At 35.0% G+C, this 20,990-nt stretch overlaps 1 protein-coding gene and 1 long non-coding RNA gene across 3 annotated transcripts in view; one reads left to right on the top strand and one right to left on the bottom strand.

Moving 5' to 3' along the window:
- CALCRL (calcitonin receptor like receptor) overlaps positions 1-3,966 on the top strand; it is a 63,893-nt gene extending 59,927 nt beyond the window's left edge. For both annotated transcript variants that reach the window (XM_065840698.2, XM_065840699.2), the window contains one exon: positions 104-3,966. In XM_065840698.2, coding sequence (XP_065696770.1) covers positions 104-325 — 222 coding nt within the window. In that variant the 3' untranslated portion in view covers positions 326-3,966. The remainder of the gene's footprint in view (positions 1-103) is intronic.
- A 1,469-nt stretch (positions 3,967-5,435) lies between these two features.
- Positions 5,436-20,990, bottom strand: part of LOC136102947 (uncharacterized) — an 88,433-nt gene continuing 72,878 nt past the window's right edge. The window contains exons 5-8 of the long non-coding RNA XR_010651529.2: positions 10,374-10,528; positions 9,577-9,673; positions 7,897-7,970; positions 5,436-7,348 (exon numbers count right to left, since the gene is read on the bottom strand). This is a non-coding gene — a long non-coding RNA (uncharacterized lncRNA). The remainder of the gene's footprint in view (positions 7,349-7,896; positions 7,971-9,576; positions 9,674-10,373; positions 10,529-20,990) is intronic.

The following is a 20,990-nucleotide window of genomic DNA, read 5'->3' as shown; positions in this document are numbered from 1 at the left end:
TACCTAATTTGCTCAGCCACATTTATTATGGCACTCATTCATCAGAGACAAGTGATATCTTTCCAAGTGTTTTACATGCATTTCTTTTTGTTTTCTGGTACAGGTCCAGGCTGTTTTGAGAAGACACTGGAACCAGTACAAGATCCAGTTTGAGCACAGCTTCAGCCACTCAGATGCCGTGCGCACCGCTTCCTACACCGTCTCTTCCATCAGCGATGTGCAAGGCTACAGCTACAACCACGACTGCACCAGTGAACATTTGAATGGGAAGGGCTACCATGACATGGAGAGCGTTGTTTTAAAAACGGAAAAGCTGTACGGGTGACTGCCCAGGCTCGGCCCATGCCGGCGGGCTTTACCCTCATTGCTCATGGACTCCACATTTGATTTCATGACTTCATGGCCAGAAGATTTTACCGAATGGGTTGTTTTCCTCCTGAGTGATGCAACCTAAACCAAGATGTTTTTCATATGTATGTATATATATGCATATATACATATGTTTGTGTTTCTGTGTATCTATATAGTATGAACAGCTGTACATATATATCTATATATGTATGTGCATTTATATACAGATACAAACTTTGCCTCTTCAGTTTCTACTGTGTAGACAAAGTTGGCAACTTTTGTACAAAGGGAATCAATGAAGGATTTCTTATTTTCTTGGAAGTTTGTATAAGACTGTGTTGTGTTGAAGTCATTTCCCTATAGAATCTTTGAGTGTAAATACCACACTGTATTGTCTTAATTCAACTAAAACAGAACACAGGAAAATGTTTAAAGTAGGTGCAATAATAACAATAGATTGTCTAGGGTAATTTTGTGTCCAGCATTTGACTGTCAAAAGCCCAACAGGAAGTCTGAGGGAACAGACTCAAAGATATCAATGGTTTAATTTGGTTTGTTTTGGCCAGTTTGTTTAATTTCCACTATTTAAAAATCAAGCATAGAGACATCAGTGCAAGTCTGAGACTTTACTTCTGTACTGCAATATAATAGTTTACAGCAAGCTCTGAGCAATTTTATTTAAAATATTTTTGCATATACAGGAGTGTTGCCTTCTCCTCAAGTTTGTGGAAGTTCCTTACTGTCTTTAACACAGACCAGACTGATGAGGCCTTACTGCCAGACAAAAAAAATGGGACCCTGAATAACTATAAATCCTTCCAGACACACACAGTTGAAGCTGATGGAACTTCACTGTGTGCTTAAGGAATTTACTCAACTGCAAAAAGATCATGTGCAGAATTTGTTGTAGTCATGCTGTTTTGTTTAATTTTTAAGTATTTCCCTTGTTATATTAATGATAATTTATTCCTTCATCTTTGGGGCAAAGTTTTGATTAACTTTGTGGCGCTTTTTTTTTGTCTGAGAAAAACACACAAGACACAGCAGTGCAAATAACATATACTACCTTTAAAGCCAGTGTATGATATTCAGATTAATCAAGCAAACTAATCACAGAATCATAGAATAGGTTAGGTTGGAAGGGACCTTCAAAGGTCACCTAGTCCATCCAGCATAAAGTTTGTCTTACAAAGATTCAAAAATTTATGGATTGAGAATTTTATTATTATTTTGGAGTGCTTGATTCTGAATCTCTATCGTAGATACTTAACTTAGAACAGTGTAAGTTTTTTCTTTGGTTCTACTGGTGAATAATCGTCTCACTGAAAATGAGGAGCTTGTAAGGAAGGTCTTGAGAAAATGTGTCTTCATAGCAATCACTGGTTTTGGAAATCTTTTTGCTTTTAAAGAAATAGTAGGGGTTTTAAGTGAAATGACAGAAATCCTCAAGAATGAAGGCATGATATGAGGTGACTTTAGAAAAGTCTCACTAAAAATCACAAAAGTAGAAAAAGGTTTTATTAGTTTATTTTGCAAATAAGTAAGTCTACTTCAAGTGGGAAAAAAAACAGATTAAAGCAGAAGAAAAGCAAGTGCTGGAGATAATTGTTGTGATGATTACTATTAGACTAATTGATATATATCTGGTGCATGTCAGGCAGTCAAAAAAATGAAAGTTCTTTCTGAAACCACTTCAGTTTTAAATACTTAATTTTGTGTATGAAGACCTTGATTTTAACGTGTATACATTTTTGTCAGTAGCCTTTCTGTAAGCTTCACTAGCATCTAGTTTATTTGCTGTCATGGTGTTTATTGGTTTGTGACTTTATAAGGCTTTAAATGCTTCGTATTTAGAAGGAAGACATTAGGAGGATGCAGTAAGTTCATGCCACTTGCACCTTTCTGTATTTTACAGTTCTTAGGTCTGGAGTTAGAATGTAGAGTGTTCTATTAATGAATTTAGTTTCATAATGTAGAATCTCAGCTAGGATGCACAAATCAAGATTTCTATTCTGCAAGGCTGTCTGGTTGATTGATGGGAATGATTTGAAAATTGGGTGGATTCTGTACTTTTAGAATCGTGTGAAATCTAGCAATCAGATGTTGCAATCTCTTAAATTGTAAGAATAGAGTAACAGTATCTGCTACAACATGACTAGAGGTTACTTACAACTCTGCTTGCTGATCTGTGTAGTGTTACTTAAAATCTGTGGAATGTTCTGAAAATATTAGTGGTGCAGAAAATCCTCACTCTGATATAGCAGCTTTACCCTTGGGGGACCAGATCACCAACTGGTATACATCTGTCTGTCTTGAGCTCAGTTTTCAGAATTGCTGGATACCAGCTGAGAATCAAAGTCTGTCCATTTAGAAGTCTTTTGAAGTCCTTTACTGCATATTATCGGACAATTATTTCAATGGTACCAGGTGGATTGTTATAATTAAAAGTGATGGCCTAGAGTGGGATACAATGTTAGATTTTGAATTAAGCTTCCTTCTCAGCTAGGCAGTTGAAGTTTAATAGCCTATAACTTTTTATCATTTACTGCAAAGTGCTAGTTGCTAATTGTTCCTAATCTGTTAGAGAAACTTGTAATGGTAATCTAGGAGGGAAAATTGTTTTTCCACGGAAGTCATCCTGCTTCTGGGTGGACAATCACAACGTGCTGCTAGGCCCACATCTGTCTTTCACTTTTGAAAAGAAACACACGTCCAACTGGATGTGCAAGAAAGTGTGTGTGGCTGTGGAGGGTTACTCGGTGTAGGAGACCTGTATTTCCCTCTCCTCATGAGGTTAACTAACCTATTTGCTATTTGGCATTGGAAATCATAAATTCCCTATTTTCTCTTCCTACCTCACCTTCTGCACTTCTACACAACCAAGAGAAGGGTCAGCTTCTTAAAATGTTTTTGTTTTTTTTTTTCTGTCACAGTAAATTAAAATGAAATCCTAATACTGAATCCTCATGGCTTATTTTCTACTTTACAGAATGTTGTAGTCCTTACCTGTATTCTCTGGGATGGAGAGAAACTCCCGTTTGGTGGGGCTGTGAGATTCTTTTGAACATGCAAAGAGTTATCTGTTATTATTTGCCTTTTTTTTTTTTTTCATTATTTAGTGAGGATTTATAGTATTAATCCACAGGGGCTATTTGTCTTTATTTGGTATCTGTAATACCAGCATATTAGTATTCTATGACAGGGAATATCTCTTTTTAATGCTACTGTCTTCAATTAATGAAATGCTCCACTGCAGGGTCCTCTCAGTTGTTTTTTTGCCTGTTTGTTTTGATGTTAGCATTTATGCTACATAATTTTTCATTGTGATGATCTACTAGAGTATTTGGCTGTAGAAATGCTGCAACATGCACTCCTTTTCATTTCATGAAGTATTTGGGCTGGAAACCAGGCAATATTTGAGTATTGTATTATGTAAATAAGATTAATAGAAGCTGCAGCATTGTATTTATTGCTTACGCTAAGAATGAAATGGAAAAAATGTGAAGTTATTTTTTGGTTGTGTTATATTTTCACTTTGTTCATGTGAATCATCATGCATTTCAGTTCCTGAAAGAAGTATTATGTTTGTGATCAATAAAATATTACATTTATTCAGATCGCTTGTGCTTTAATATAGAAATAACTAAGCTGATCTAAACTAGGCTTTCACAGATGATATCTTAACTGTGTGTTAATTAAATATTAAGCCAGGGAGAAAGTAATTACTTAGTTACTAAGAATTACTCATTTTTAAGAAGTGTTTATTTAATGGTAATGTATTTGCTATTGCTATTAAAGCCCTTCCTACATGGCCCTACACCCTTAACTTATTGCCAAGTGGAAGGTGATGATATAACCCAGACCAGACAGAAATAGGGCTAGAAATCTTACCTTAAATGATAATTAAATTTCAGTTCTGTTGAGCTGCAGTACAATAATTATAATTGGAATAAACAATAACTGACTAGTTCAATTATTTTTTTTATATACTTCTAAGCTGCATAAACCACTTTAGTGCATATTGTATAACAAAACAGCAAATAAGTGCTGGTATGTTCACTGCACTTTATTTTTTTTAATCTAAAGCATTTCAAATTCTTTATACATAGCAGTCAGAATTCATACCTGTCCATGTGAAAAAGCTGAAAGTGGCTTACTCAAGTGGTTTAACCAGGGATGATGCTGGAACATAGCCCTTTTCCACTTGATGGGTTACAGGTTTGCTTAGAACAGGGAATGATCACAGTATCACAGTATGTTTGGATTGGAAGGGACCTCAAAAGATCATCTAGTCCAATCCCCCTGCTGGAGCAGGAACGCCTAGGTGAGGTCGCACAGGAATGTGTCCAGGCGGGCTTTGAATGTCTCCAGGGAAGGAGACTCCACAACCTCCCCGGGCAGCCTGTTCCAGTGTCCCTCGTCTAAATCGTTAATGAATATATTGAACAATATTGGCCCCAGTACTGACCCCTGAGGCACTCCACTAGATACTGGCCTCCAACTGGACTCCGCACCATTGACCACCACTCTCTGGCTTCTCTCTTTAAGCCAGTTTGCAACCCACCTCACTACTCTATTGTATAGACCACACCTCCTCAACTTAGCTGTGAGGATGCTGTGAGAGACTGTGTCAAAGGCTTTACTGAAGTCAAGATAGACCACATCCACCACTCTGCCATCATCCATCCACCTTGTTACATTCTCATAAAAGGCTATGAGGTTGGTCAAGCATGACTTACCCTTGGTAAAGCCATGCTGACTGCCCCTAATGACCCTCTTATCCCTGATATGCCTTGAGATGACACCAAGGATAAGCTGTTCCATTACTTTCCCAGGGACAGAGGTGAGGCTGACTGGTCTATAATTACCCAAGTCCTCCTTCTTGCCCTTTTTGAAGATGGAGGACCTCAGCTATTTGGCAGCTCTGAGAAAAAAAAAAAAAAGAAAAAAAAAAGAAAAAAAAAAAAGCAGCTAGTTTTTTTCCTATAATATTTACTTTTTGGGAAAAAAAATGAAAGTATGAGAATGAATAAGTACTCAAACAGAAGAATAAATAATTATAAGCATTTTCTCTGCCCATTTTTCTAGCTTGGTCTAATTGAGAAAGTATTCTCAGAGGATGCATGATCTGTAGTCATCAGTGAGAACCTTTGAGAGTCTGATTTTTTTTTTCATCCCTAATTTTTGTTTTCTGATGTTGTTGTAGAGCAGGGTTGTCCAAGTTGTTTTCACCAGTGTGGCTACATCAGCCTCACAGTTGCCTTCAAAGGGCTGAATGTAATTTTAGGACTGTCTAAATGTAGAAGTGGAAAAAGAAAGAAAATGTCATAGTATGACACCATAAATTGCAACCCTTAGGATTAACAAGTTTTCCTTCAAACAAATTAACTGATTTTTTTTCTAAGATAAAGTGGTACCAAAGTTGTGTCCTGCCTTACTAAGTTGTTTGAAGAAAGAGATGATAGATACAAATAGTAACATTTTTTTAAGTCAGTTTTATGATACTGTGCAACAAGTAATAATTACTGAGCATTTCTTGTCTTCTCTCCTCCCTCCTTTCCTTTACCCTCTTGCTTCTCAGGGCAAAAGTTCACAAACATGGGACTGTCCCATCTGTTTGCAAGATGACTGTTCCCACTTAGGCTCTCAGCAACTTCAGTTTACAAATATTTGGCTGCAGAAAGAGATGATGTGCTTTTTATTGTTAGGGTTTCTTTTCAGCCAGAACCAACTCTCACATAAAACTGTTATCAACTCTCCCTTAGTAGTGATAATCAGTGCTTAAATAAGAAGAAGATTTTTTTTTTTAGCATGACCATTTATTTGTGTTCTGTAATATTCAAAACTCCATAAAGGATCAGGACAGATCTGGACAGACACTGCCTTTATGCTGGAGAGTTTACAATTTTAGCAGAAAACAAACAAGCAAACCAACAAAAAAAACCAAAACCAACCAGCGCCACACCACAAAACCCCAAAAAGAAAAAAAAAAAAAAAAAAAGAACTAAACTGGAAAAAAAAAACCAACAAACCAAATCAATCAAGAAAATTAGAATATTCTAGCCATTAATAAGGTAACTCATTTTTGTTACTCTAGTCAAGTTACTAGTAATTAGTTGATAAAAATATTTATAAACACCAGGATATGAATCACATCAAAATAGCTTTTTTGGTATCCGATGTCACTGCAAAAAGAGGTTGCTTTGAAATGTTCAGAAAAGTGTCTTTAAAAGCTTTGGGTCAAATTTACTGATCAGCTGATCTCACCAACTGACACGTTGTGAAAGGTCAGAGTTTGTGCCTTTACATCAACCCTGTTATATTTGCATGTTGATTCCAAAGGATTTCATTCTAAATATATGTAGTGCTCAATATGCCCTAAGAGATCCAAAAAAAGCATGGAATATTTCTGTCAAAGAATGAAAAAGAACTGTACAAATCATTCCGAGCATCAGTTTCAGAACTGCATCCCTTGTTGTCACCTTGTTATGGATACAACTACTGAACATTCACAGGCTCTTAGGGACTTTATGGGAAACCCATCAAGTTATCCAATGTAAAAATAGAGCTTTACATGCCATATAAATCTCTCATCCCACTCTTTGACAAAAGGCAGTAAAATTTGTAAAATGGACTTTTTAGCAACTGAATCCCAGATTTTTAAAGGTCAAGTACCTCAGGTGAATCTTCCCAAGACATACATCTAATTGAACAAAAGTCAAAGTGAATTTTCACTTCCTATCATACTTAAACAAGACAATGTCATTTTATGCGGTAACGTTTATGACTTTGAAAATTTAACCTGGAACTTTTTGATGTGGTAATGTAATTCTGCTTTACCATACAATACCTGTATTTCAGAAAGCTCCAAACCTACGCTTGTTTTCCATTTATTCAGGGCATCTGAGAGTGATCTTCCATCATCTGACAATTCCCAATGCATTCTTCAGAATTCAAACAGAAATAGATGTCCAATACTAAACCAACTGGGAGCCAGCTGTAGAGAAAAACAGAAGCCAGGAAGGCTCTGAAAAAAACACTATTTCTAAACTATTGTTCGACTTTTTGCTTTAAATGCAGAATTGTTATATTATTAACACGTACTCATCGAACTTTGCAATTTAACTTTGGGACTTATTTCCCTTTGTCAAAAGCATTTTTATTTTTGTTTAAACTTTGCCTGTTCGTTGAAAAAGAAATTTGTAATGACTCAAGGTTTTTTTTTCCAGGAACCAGATGATAGTTACGTTTTTGGAAATTCAAAATTGTCCAACATATCATTCTCAGCAAAACAAGATTCTTTTCACTCATTCTCCAGAGTATTCTCCTGCTTTTATTAAGCAACAAATTCCCCAGATCAAATATACTTTTCTTACTCATATCAATGAAAGAAGAATTAGTAAACTTAGAGTAAAAGTGATCCAGAGAATAAAAACGTACAACAAGAAAAACAGAGTTATGAAAAAGAATTACAGGAGCTCATGCACGGTTAGCAAGGCATGTAATATATTAATATATGTATTAATTTACTGATTAATTAGTTACCATAGATGAAGGGAGAACAGGACTCAGATGACTAATCTGACTTTCAGGGTATCTGACGAAGATGTCTTTGAATGCTGGAAAGAAGAAGAGATGGGGTGTGTTTAGAACATACTGCTGGATGGTGACCAGATCGCAGTTAGAGCCTCTCTCATGCTTTGAGAGTGGAGACAGAAATACAATGGGTTACTTCTTTTATCGCTCTGTTTGTGTTACCCATTGTCAGAGATATAGATACACCAGAATGAGAAAACTGCTAAAAACATTACATTACTTGCAAAAATCTGAGAATTAATAATTCATTATGGTTTTACATGATAGGCACAACATTTTCCTTTGAATCATTCATCAAAAGGATTTGGAATTCTATCAGGAAGAAAAATCATACCACTTCAACTTTGGTAATTTTTCACATTTTACTAAATAAGTAATTTATGTCCCTTTTTATTTTTCCATATTATGAGATCATTCCCAAAGCTTAAAATAACTTGGCAGTTCCACAAACATTTTTCTGTTTTCTTAACATTTCCTTGTTTACTTATTACATGCATTAGGTTTTTGAGCAGTGGTTTCCCGGCAAATAGTAAAAGCTTGCGATGTTCTTTAAAGGGAAGACAAGAGAGCTCTCTAGCCAGACACAGTGCAAGCTGAAGGGCTCAATTTTGGAACTCTTTAATGAGCACATCTTTAAAATGATTAATTCTGTTGACTCCAGCAACAAAATTATTTGCTAAAGTAATTGTTCACTAGTGTGGAAAAGATTATAAAACTGGGTCCAAAATGCTGAAGGTCAAAAAATGTGAACTACTAGGATAACAGTAAAAGATGAAACTCAATCAAGTTAAGGCTCATCCATACTATTATTTATATAGTTATTGAACACGCATATTTATTAAATACTGCCAATACACACACTTAGAAGTTCTGTTGCTTTTAAAAAAATAGAAACGTACTCAGTTACTTCAGCTAGTAATTCTTTCTTACTCTTTAATTTACAATTCATTTAGGTTTTTAAACCTTTTTCTGCAATCCTGATATTTATAGCAACTGTTGCAGCATGTTAATGATAGAACTTTGGTAAAGCAACTCAAATACATAAATACTTCTCTCTAATGAAATCTCTGACCACCTCTGATCAGATGACTCAATTTCTTTAACAACAAAACCCCTGCTTCTTTCTGCTATAATCTATAAAACCTGGATTACCTCTCAAAGTATTTTCCACTTGTAAGAAATGTACAGAGCCCTCAGAATATTATCCCTTGATTGGGTGAAAATTTTGCCTGTTGAAACTGTTCCACGTTGCAAAAATTATGAAAAGAGTTTCCATAAATGTATGAATAATTCTATTTCATAATGGAAGAGAGAGCAGATCCTAGATCTCCAATAAATGTGTCATATGCTGCTCTATATACTGCAGCTGATACACTTCACCTCTCTGCTCATTGCAAGACATTTTGGGCGTGAAAAGAGTTTATGGCACCATTTCTCAGAATAGCTAGAACTCACTGATTGGGCTCTGATTTATAAAACTGAAAACAGGACTGTGTGGAAACCAGGGCATAATTTATGGAAATCACCAAAAGCTTTGGTTGAGTTCACTGTAGCTCCAGTAATAAAATCCGTGAATAAAAACACCAACATATTGCAATTCAGTCTTTGTCAATACAGGATAGCATTTACCTGGCTGGTTTGATTTCTTCAGCTCTTTAATTTTTACAGCAGCAGTTCAATGTCCCATTGCATGAGTTGTGTATATCCCAGGAGACTTCTTTACATACTTTTTGAGGAAAGTTAAAATTTAAAAATTACTGCAAAACTCAGAGGAATTCATATGCTGCTGCTAAAAACAAATAATTGTTTTTAAAAAGAAGATAATTTTTAAAAGTTAGGTAGTAATACATACTTCAGAGGTGAATATAACTTGGAAAAACAGATAAGAACCCTGAAGTTCTGTTCATCACTGCTGTAAATACAGTACTTAAATGAGTACAGAATCTATGAGGTCTCTTATTACCACTCCAGAAACTTGAAAGCATAATACGAGTAGTTCAACTACTCTTTTTTTTTTTTTTTCTATGGCATTACAAGTAATTTAAAGTATCCCAATCTAGAGGATCCCTCTGTGAGGTGATGTGAAAAGGCCTGGTTTTTTAAGGGAGTTTAGGACTTCCAGAATTTCATGACTCTTTCTGGCAGACCCTGATTGTTGGTGCTTGTGCTATACTGAGCACAGCACACTCACAAATCAGCTGAGGACTGTGTGTGCAGCCATAATGGAAATGTAAAATAATAATAGGTTTCAGGTTGGACACAATACAAAAAAAGCACACAGGGTAATGAGTCAACTGTTAAACTATCAACTTTAGTAAAAAAATGGCTTTGGCATCTATTGGAATGGACTACGGCTAAAACCCCGGTCAATTTTAGAAAGGAGGGGAAAAAAAACCAACCAAACAAACCCCAAACACAATACCTACTGTTTCATCAACACTTGTGGTCATCTCTGGAGAGATTTCAAACTTAATGGGGACCTTTGAAATTCTTCTGGAATTCAGCACATTTTCCAGCTCCTCAGAAATGCCTAAAACATGTTGGATGCATTTTTAATGAAATCTCAAACTGAGGCAGATATCTATAAAAGAAAATAAATTTTAAAAAGACTTTTTGTAAAGTTATAAGCATCAGAAATTTCAATCATATAAGAAGAGTTATCAGAAAACTTTAATATGATGAGTAGTTCTGTCTACCCTTCCTATACTGCAAATTTATCTATGTTTCTATCTTGCAATGAAATTGTGTATGTACTATTTCTAACAAATCAATTTTTATGAGACTTCGCTAGAACAAAACCAAGCTATAGTAGAAAGTCTGTTTTTACTAAAGGAAACAAATAAAGCAGCTAGACTAGAACCACAGGTTGAGTGGGTCAAAAAAAAAAAAAAGCGAAGGAGATATAAAAATTCACAAATAATTTTGTCTGTTCAAAAGATCAGTATTCAAGATTTAACTGGAACAAACTCCAGTACAGAAGCAGACAGGTTATGTGGTTTTATACCGAAGTCTGAGAACTTCTCAACATTTAAAAGATTTTTGCATGGCAATGGTGAAAAAATCTATTACTACATAGGTTGCTTTGCAATCCTGGGTTGCTCCACACATAACCGTTAAAATAGGAATTAGAGACAATCGAAAGCAAATTCAGGAACAAACCCAGGAAAACTATATAAATGAATGAGAAGAGGGGTAACCTTTTTGCACAAAGCTAATTTTTGGATGGCAGGTGTCCTGAAAACAAACATGAAAAATTTCTGAACTCCGCAGTAGCAGAAAGAAGGATTTTTCTCTCTTGTTATGCCGTCCATGAAAGGATATATTAGCTTCATACATCTTATTGTCTTATTGCCCTAGGAAAATAAATGGGTAAATCCTTCAAAAGCAGGGTCCTTTTCCTCCTTTAGAGAACAGTGAGGCTCCTCCCTCCCACCCCAAAGGCCCTCTCTGATTGAAAGCAATGGCTCACCACTGGAGATGAGCAGTTATTGCTCTTAAATGTCCTGATTTTAACAATTTATAGCCCTGCCACTTCATGTGGAATAACCAGATAAACTGCTTCTAAATTAAGAACTTCTTCAGTTATCTTACTGTTATCTGCATGTAAGTCGCGTTTAAATTAATGAGAATGACATTCATTAAAGACAGCTTAAGGACACGTCTGGGAACACATAATGTGCAAACTCCAACTTTTATCATACTTATTGTACTAAGTAAAGGAGGTTACACTTAACCCCCCATCTCTACATATCGTACAGCCCTCCTTTCTATACACTTTCTGTGGAATTAGGTAACAAGTTTATTCTCCTTCTGGAGTTGCAGTGTGTTCTAAACACTGTTTAGTTCAATTTTTCATTTTAGGTACTTCTTTTGTTTCTGCCTTGAACATACCTTTCTTAAAGCCAATTGAAAGAGACTGCATGCCAGGCAGGTTTTTCCAAGTTTTCTATCTCTCAGGCTAAAATCTACCCAATTCAGCCTCCAGCAGGGCTCGAATTCTAATCCATTATTGCAGAATTTATTATATAGAGGTAAGTTTTAAGAGCATTTCCTTAGGACATATACTATCATATCACCATGGCTCGTTTTAAAGGGTGGGTTCTCTGCAGTACACACTAGACAATACTAACCAAAAAAAAAGGACTTTTACATCTGTATTCAAAATGGATTAGAGGTGACAAATGTATTTTCACTCATTCATACCTAGACCATGTGTTTCAAGTGTAAATGTTAACAAGGGATGCATAGGAAGGAACATTTTGTACAGCATTTTCTGGTAATTATTTCCTGAAAAATAAACACCAGCATCTTCTGACATGATATAGCCACTTTCATTAGGAAGAAGTATCATTTTGGCAGCGACACATCGAGTCCATAAAAAATTTACCATTAACAAGTTATAACATTTGTTCTTTAAAAAAGACCCTTATTATGGTAAAACACAATTAAGCAAAATACAGTGTAGACTTCATCAAATCGAGACTGTTCAGCAGGCAGCTCACACATATTGCTCACAGAGGAGGGAAGGGCAGCCTGTTTTAATGCCCTGACTGGGGAGTCGGGCAGGCTGGATTCTGTTCCTAGCTCAGACCTAAACCATTAGGCAAGTCACCTCATCGCTCTGTTCCCACATTCTTAAACGTAGTAACAACGTTTCGCTTATTATTCAGTCCCTTCAAAATACAAATATTTCATGGCAGAAGCACTTTGTTATTATAGATGTCTACCTCCTCTGTGGCTTGGACTTTCTAAGTGATTGCTTATTTTCCTAATAACAATGGAAAGATGCATCACAGTATCCATTTTCAAGGCTAAAGCCTACAATATATAAAGTTTCTAAATTCTTATTGAACCACCTAAGTAAGGAAGAAGTAGAGACCTATGTAAGAGTTAAGCAAAGAAAAAGACAACAATTCAAAATTAGAAGAAAATGACCCTCTCACCATCAAAACGAATCCCTGTCAGTTGCAAATTGGCAGTTTGAAGCATAAAACAGGAGAAGAGTAAATCGGTGTAAATTATATTCTGGCTACTCAGAACAAAAAGAAAACAAAGATTTACTTTTAAATGTCTGTTTTTAAATTTTAAAAAGTTTAAATAAACTTCAACTTTTTTCTTTTTCCAAACTCTGCACCTGCTTACCCTTTGTTTCTTAGTTTGTTTTAGTTCTTTAGTTGTTTTTTCCTGTTCCGCAGTGAGTTTTGCTTTCCCTGACAATAGTTCTCATTCAGACACTCCCTTTCATCCCTTCATGTTTACAACATATTACAAACAAACAGTCAAATTAACTCAAGAACACGTTCTCAGAATTGTCTTCGTTATTTGGTTTTTTCAGAGCATGTCTACTTTAGCTTCATTTGAACCCTAGAGAAGGCCTTCCTGCCTATACCGAGAACCTGTAAAGGATTTATGGGCTCCTCAGACTTGCTATGGCTATGTGGAATCCTGCTTGCTATTGACATATTTCTATTATGGATCCTGCTAGTAGCTTTAAGAAACATTAGAATGAGCACATTAAAAATATTAGTGTTTTCTGGGGCTAACACTCCCAGTGGGAAATCAGATTAAAACTGATGTTCCAGTTAACATCTTTCACTGAGTCCTTGCTCAGGTGATTATTAGAGGTGTAAACAACAGCTTTTCTTAAAATTCGTAAGGATTTGTAATTATAGTTTACTATCGAGCTGACTCTTCCCATTGTGAAAACTCAATGACAAAGGAAAAAATTACAGAAGCTGAAGACAGCCACATCAAAACCAAACAGGATTGTCGCATGAAGACTGTTGCAGTTGGTCTTCTGTAGCAATAACATCATTAGTTCCTCTTCCAAAACTTAGAAAACAAATATACAAACAGAAAAATATAAAGAGAGTAAAATAAACACTGCAGAAGAATGATGTATTACTGGCAAAAAAGTATTAATTCTACCTAAACCAACAAAGAATTTGAAACTTGCACATTTTCTAATGTTCATACCCATCACAGAAAAGTGCAGCTTCTTTTTTTTGGCAATATTATCTGAATTAAAACCTAAATTATAAATCCTAATGTTTTTCTCAGTCTTCCTAATGAAGGGAAAGGTGTTAATTTTCAATATATATAATGTTTTAATGGAAAATTATAGTATCTTAATATGAAACATGTTCTTTTTAAGGCTGTAGGGCATTTAGCATATTTAATTCACTGACAGTAAGACACCATAATACAAAGTTCTGAACGAAACAGATTTCCCTTTGTTTTAGGCCCAAGTCAGACTAACCTGCTGCCTCTGAAAGGTGTATTTATTTTGAGTAAGTTCATTAATGTCAGGAAATTTTGCTAAAAATAGTAGTATTTACACAATAGGAAAAAAAAAAAAAAAGTCAAATATTGCTCTATTTTCACATACTTTCCTGGCATAAGTATGTTTGGTTAGCCATGTGTTTTCATAATCTTCAATATCACCAATGCCTTTAACATTGAAATGATAAAAAGACTCAATAAATCTAAGAAAAATTTACATTGCTAACATGTAACTTATAACAAGGGGAAAAAGAGATTTTCTGAAACAGGAGTTCAAAGCAATTCTCTATAGGTGAACAGAGTTTCAAGGGGTAAATATTTCTTCCCTTCTTTTTAGCACAAGCTCTATACCTACTTTGAGCAATCTCAAAAATTATTATTTGACAATAATTTATGCTAGAAGTACTCGCAGTATGGATTTTTTTTTTTTAATTTTTATGTATGAATTAAAGAAATTATAAAAAGCTGTATAAGAAGGGGCAAGTCATGTATGGTGGGGTGGAGAAAGAGCAGGAGCAGCATGCAAAACTGGAGAAACTACTTGAAAAATAAGTTTGGATTAGATGAACACAGTATATTTAAAACTTATGCATGTCCTGGATCAAATGCAGTTGTGTTTAACAAGAATTGAATTCCAGATGTAATAACAAATGCTAGAAATAGGAATACAAAATCCCAGAAAGTGACTGTGAAAAATCTTAATGGTTTGTATTCCAGTAAACATGGGGAATTGTTAATACCACTGAAAAAGCACTGTACAACTGAAATTGCAGGAAAGAAACTGGTACAAAAGGAAAATAAATCAAAAGCTAAACAAAACCCTTACATAAAAGAAAAAAAGAAATGAATCTAGAAGCTGTCAAGGAACTTGGAGGGTGTAATCTACTGAATGAGGCAATGTTACAAGGAAACAAATGTGGAAAGAGATAAGAAAAGTGATGAGTATGCAATAGGAAAAGCGTCAAAGAATGACATAACCGATGAAGTAAAACAAGAAAACATGGGCAACAGGACAAGACATAAGTCACTTGTGAGATCATCAGTGAATGCTACAGATCCTTTATGTATCAATGAGGAACCTGTCAAAACAAAACCCCAAAACGTTCTAATCAAAAGCAAAGAACATTTCCATTGCTTTGCAACTGAGCGTTAGATAGTCACATACATTTTATCTATTTGACAAATTACCTGAAAAGTGGTGTTTCTCAATTACATCACAACTGCAACATCTTAATGTAAGTCTCCACATTCTGAATAAACTATTAAGTTAATTAGAAAAAGAAATAACAAGGAGGGAAATTGTACAATCTGATTTAGGATGAAGAGGTGATGTTAATGTATTATAAAGCTGGGAACAAACCAAATAATTATCAGTAAGGTTATCGTTACTTTGCCATTTAAAAAAAAATCATATTTATCAGCATATGAAAGAATTGTGGTGGGAAGAAATAGACAAAGCAGGGGAATCTGTTCAAGGCATTGTTTGTATCTATCCCTGGAATAAAATACCCATCCTATGACATCTTTGCCTTTTTAGGAGTGTATGGCTACTTGGCAGGAAAGCTAAACTTAATAACTAACTACAGTTTTCTAGCATCACACAAGGGATTAGGACTAAGCTCACAAAGGCCTAAGGAACCCTGTGGAAGAACTGCATGAAACCAAGTCATTCAAATTTCAAATTGACATACCAAACACTTCTGATGCTGAAACTTGAGCAATATGTGCACTGATAGAAGTGACAGATTTCTGTATCTGTTCACCTCCAGAACATCCCCAGTTCAGAGCAGCTTCCTGCTCACTTCCAATGCACTGCTCACCTAAACTCAATTAGGAATCAGAAATTAAATGTTTGTTCTCTACCTTTTGACATTTGATTTGGTCATCAGATTCAGAACATTGTCTAATACCCACTAATAAGATCTGAGTCCTGCAAAATATGATTATTGTAACTTCCAGTTTCAATGAAGGAAACATGGGGGTGATGAAATATAGAATTTGTGTAACAATCAAGCTCTCCTCCAGCCACAGTGGTCCCAATATGCATCTCTTCCTTCCAGTTTTTGCAGCAGTTAGCATGTCTCTACCTCTCTTTTTGAGTAAAAATACGTTTCACATGGCGTAATAACATGATAACCAATTCATTTCTACAGCCCACTTCTACAAACCTTTCATTCTGACCTTTCTTCAAGATGTGTATATTTTATGGTAAATTATCCTAATGTCTAGAGTCTACTTTGAGGACTTAACTTTAAGGCAAAACTACCACTTACTTAGTCTAGCCCTTACACATGTAGCTAACATTAAAAGGGAAAAAAATCTGAATACTTTATACCTTCTCAGTACAGCTTTGAGCTGTACAGACTTATGTACAGACGTGAAGACTTACTTTTTTTTTTTTTCCTTTTTCCCACAGTATCACAGTATGTTTGGGATTGTAAGGGACCTCAGAAGATCATCTAGTCCAATCCCCCTGGCAGAGCAGGATATTTCCAGAAGGATTAACTTTGGTGTGCATATGCATACTTTAATCCTGCAGAATATAGCTTCAGATTAAGCCTGAAACTTTCCTATTGCATACAAAATATATAGTAGGTTGAACTGAATTCAGCAAAGTATTTTACTATTTCTTTTGTTAGTACATGGAACTACCTTGAAATTGTCTTGACAACATGTGCAAATGATACATATATTAAAGTTCTCTGGTTTGCTGGTGAAAACAAGGCAACTTTTATCCCATGACTGTCAACCCTGCAAACACCACAAGATCTGAAATTTGAGCTGTGTGCAGTCTTATGTGTTTTCGCAGTAGTTAAGATGCTGAAGATAGAAGTCTTTCTCCTATAATTACACTCATATTTCCATGTGTTCTGATTATCCTGTGACTTGCAAACACTGTAGATTTCAATAAAAACAGTAAAAACACAAAAAACAACTATCAGTTAAATTCGGCACTAGAGTGATACACACTGGCTCAAATATCACATTTGCTTTACCTTACATTACTCTGGATATACATGACATACACTGGTCATCTATGGATGAAACCAGGGAAAAGTCATGGCACGGACAAAGGTTTAATTTCTCATGGCTGTGTAATGTCATTATTTTGCACAGGTCTACACTGCAGAAGGATAATGGGTAAATTTGAAGGACTAAGATGTCTAATTAAACAAGTATTTTTAAAGTATAATTACTCTTATTCACTGATTTTCAAGAGATGTGGTAGGAGGTCCTACTGTTAGCTCACCAGAAGATGTCATCTTATACAGTTCCACTACTTTACACCGCGACAGGATCTATCACAGGGACATTAAAGGACTGGTCTAAAGTATCGTAAAATGTCTTTATTCAAAAGACTTACTCTAATTATGTGTCTTCTGAATAGAGTATGTCTTTACCAATGATTAAAAGAAGAAAGAAAAAAAGCATATTACTATAGTTATCATACTTTCTGGTACAGTATAACTACTTTGCAACATCTAAGGGAATGTGATAGTAGTGAAGCGATCAACAAAATTAAAACTGAAAAATCTTAGTAAAGATTTTTAGTAAAGTTAAAAAACAAAACAAAACAAAAAAAAAAAAAAATGGGGCTTGAAAGCTTCACAGTCACAGGCTCATTTAAATGCCAGGGTAATTTGCTCCAGGTTAAATTTACAGTTTATTGTACAAAATCAATATGATGAGAAACCTAGTGGATAACAGTACATGTAAAAAATGAAACTAATAGTGTAATAGTGTCATATTCACTACCATACACTTTAACACCTTTCTGAATGGAAAAAACATGTAAAACATTTTATAGTTGCAAACTGAATCAGATACAGACTTAGTTGTATTACAATGGGTATAATAATAAATAATCTAATTTCCTAGTAAGCTTCAGTATGCAATAATGAAATAAAATGCTAAGACGACCAAAGAAATCTGTAAGAAATCCAATTTCAAGATTCCCATTAACAATTTTAGAACCTTTCCTGTTTCTTGTCTCAGCAAGAATAATTATTCCTATAACAGGAGCTCTGATCGTTGTACTGAGTGAGTTACAAAGCATATATTGCTATATGTTATTCCTATCCTCAGAGCCTCACAGGGTTCAAAATGGGCTTTATTAGGACATAATCAAGTGCATTATTTGCAAACTTGCCAGTACTTCACTTTTTGCTGTGTCAAACAATAGTCCAGCAGAACAGCTTGTGTCAGAGGCTTGTAAAACATACATCTTATCTATCTAGCCACAGAAACACTTATCAAGAGGCTATACAACTATTTTTTGCTAAAAAAAAAAAAAAAAAAAAAGTAGTACATCTTACTGCCTGAATAGATTTAGTCTTCCTAATTTCATTTCAATTTGTAAGGAAATTTATTTCCTTATAATCTGCACAAAGCCAATGGAATTTTCTTTAAGGCCACTGGCAGGGTATCTGACCATTATAGATTAAGGACAGTATCCTTTTTTTACACTGCAAAGATGCAATGAAACAAAGTGAAATCACAAATAATCAGGGGATAACATACTATTCAGACTAGATCCAAAGCAACTTTGAATAAGACTAAAAAAAGAAGTAGTACCATCTACAAGAAACTTGAAGGCCATATTTTTCTGTAGCACATATGATAATCATGCCAATCATTTGCCTTTAATTCATCTAAAAATTACTTAATTTTGACCTCCAATGGTAATCAAATGAACTCTCCCTGGATTTTCTAGAAAAGATAACTTTGCTGGTAAAGAGATACCCTATTTCAAATTCTTGGTCAGTTTTCCTTCATTAAGAATGTATTGCAACTAGTATCAGACCATGTAAAGATTCTTTTTTGTCTATGTATCTGAACTTCTAAATGTGGCTGCCATAAATTAACGGGTTATCTAAGTAATGGTATTCTATTAATCACTTTGGTGATACTAAGATTTAGGACAGTAGCTTTAAGTTTTAGGCCATATAATATTAGCTTTTTCAACAAAAATGAAATCTAGACTTCTAGTTAAAAACAAATATGGCTGAAGCTCCTGAAAGAGATCTGGTTGCAACCAAAACCTGCAATTTCACCTTCATTAAAAAAATAAGTATGTTACAATATCTACTGAGTGTGCCCCACAGGGAAAACAGAGCAATCCAATATATTCCTTTCTTTTCCTTAAGTTTACATTTGAAATAATAAATATGTTCTTGTGTCTGTTGTCCCATTGTATATCCACTAGATCAGATAAAGCGGGTGTGTTCTTGCTCTCTTTGAAGCTGCATCACTCCCTCCAGAGATAGTGGGATTTGAGCTGCATATTTAAACAGCATCTAAACAAAAAGCTTGAAAGGCATTGTAAGTAGTTTATACAATAATATCCACTCTTCATTTCTAAGTCCAAGATATCTTGTTCTGTTATGAAAGTACGTGAATTATTAGAATGATCACTGAAAAGCTCACAATCATAAGATCTTTACCATTAGACTACATTGTTTCTTATCAGTATTTTTCTTCCTGTCCCATGGAAGCGCTATTTAAATTTAAACAACTAGCCATTGAATAACAGCAGTATGTTTTAGTTTTTTAAGATACATTAGAATTCCTTTTCTTCCTAAACATGGTAAAATTTTTCTGAGACACAGCACCCTGGAAAAACAAATCTGAACCCTTTTATTACGGAAAAGGCGAGGTTCCAGTGGCTCAATGAGGTATCTGTCCCTGGTATCAACAGATTCTCAAGGGTTCTTCAGAAAATATAACACAATTCTGGTCAAAAATAATGTGTGGGAACTCACTCCTTTCATAAATATAAGGAAATGAACTATTTTGCTGTACACTTCCTACAGTTCCCCCTTTCTCCATCACATTTGCGTCTCCGCCTCCTGCACCACCGCCTAAAATAACTTTCCTATCTCTGCACATGCATTCTCTTTAAAGTCCAATGATGGAAAAAATGGTTGGACTCAAGCACAAGGTGCTGATGCCGCTGGGATGTGAAAAAAAATCACTGCACTTCCAGGTGAAGAACAGCAGAGGAATTGTTCCTTGATTAATGCAAATTTGGATGTTCTGTCCAATCTACATCTGAACAGTATGAAGAGTCTTGGTGTACATGATCTTCCAAAATCTTCACCAAATTCTGATTTTACTTAATAAAAATTTTAAGTTAAAGTCCCCGGTATTTAGAATGTCTTTGTTGTCTAAACCACATTCCTGGATTTCTTGTATTTAAGAAGAGTTCATACATATCAAGGGGAAGTTTCAAAAGTGGAAAGGATAAAATGATCAGTATAACTGCACATACACTCTCTCCTGTTACAAAATGTGTAAGTACATTCCCAAACTAACTGTATATTGCTCTTGAAGGAGGGAGGACGGGAGAGGAAAGCTCTTCAGAAAGTTACAACTTAACCCACGAAAAATAATTTTAAAAGCCCAGTAAATTATAGCCTATTTTGAAAAGCTAAGCTAGCCAACAAATCCATCCACATAATGGAAGGCAAATCTTTATGCAGTCTGAGATAATAAGAAATGCACTTTTATCAATTTTTATTTACCTGTGTTTCTTGTCACAAGAAGAATGGTGATGCTTGTTATAAGGGAACTAAATCTAGCTCTCTGGGTTTGGTCCTCATCTCACTTGGACTTGTATAAGCAGAAACAACTCTAATACATCTCTCCCATCTTAGGATTGTAAAGTTTCTAAATAGCATCTTACTCACACCTTAGAATAGGATTCTAATTTAATAAAAAAAGGATTTATTTTGATTAATGATTACATGGAGTTTTTGGGA

This window comes from Patagioenas fasciata, chromosome 7, assembly GCF_037038585.1.
Source record: "Patagioenas fasciata isolate bPatFas1 chromosome 7, bPatFas1.hap1, whole genome shotgun sequence".
Lineage (NCBI taxonomy): Eukaryota > Metazoa > Chordata > Aves > Columbiformes > Columbidae > Patagioenas > Patagioenas fasciata.
This window is presented reverse-complemented; position numbering and strand designations above follow the sequence as displayed.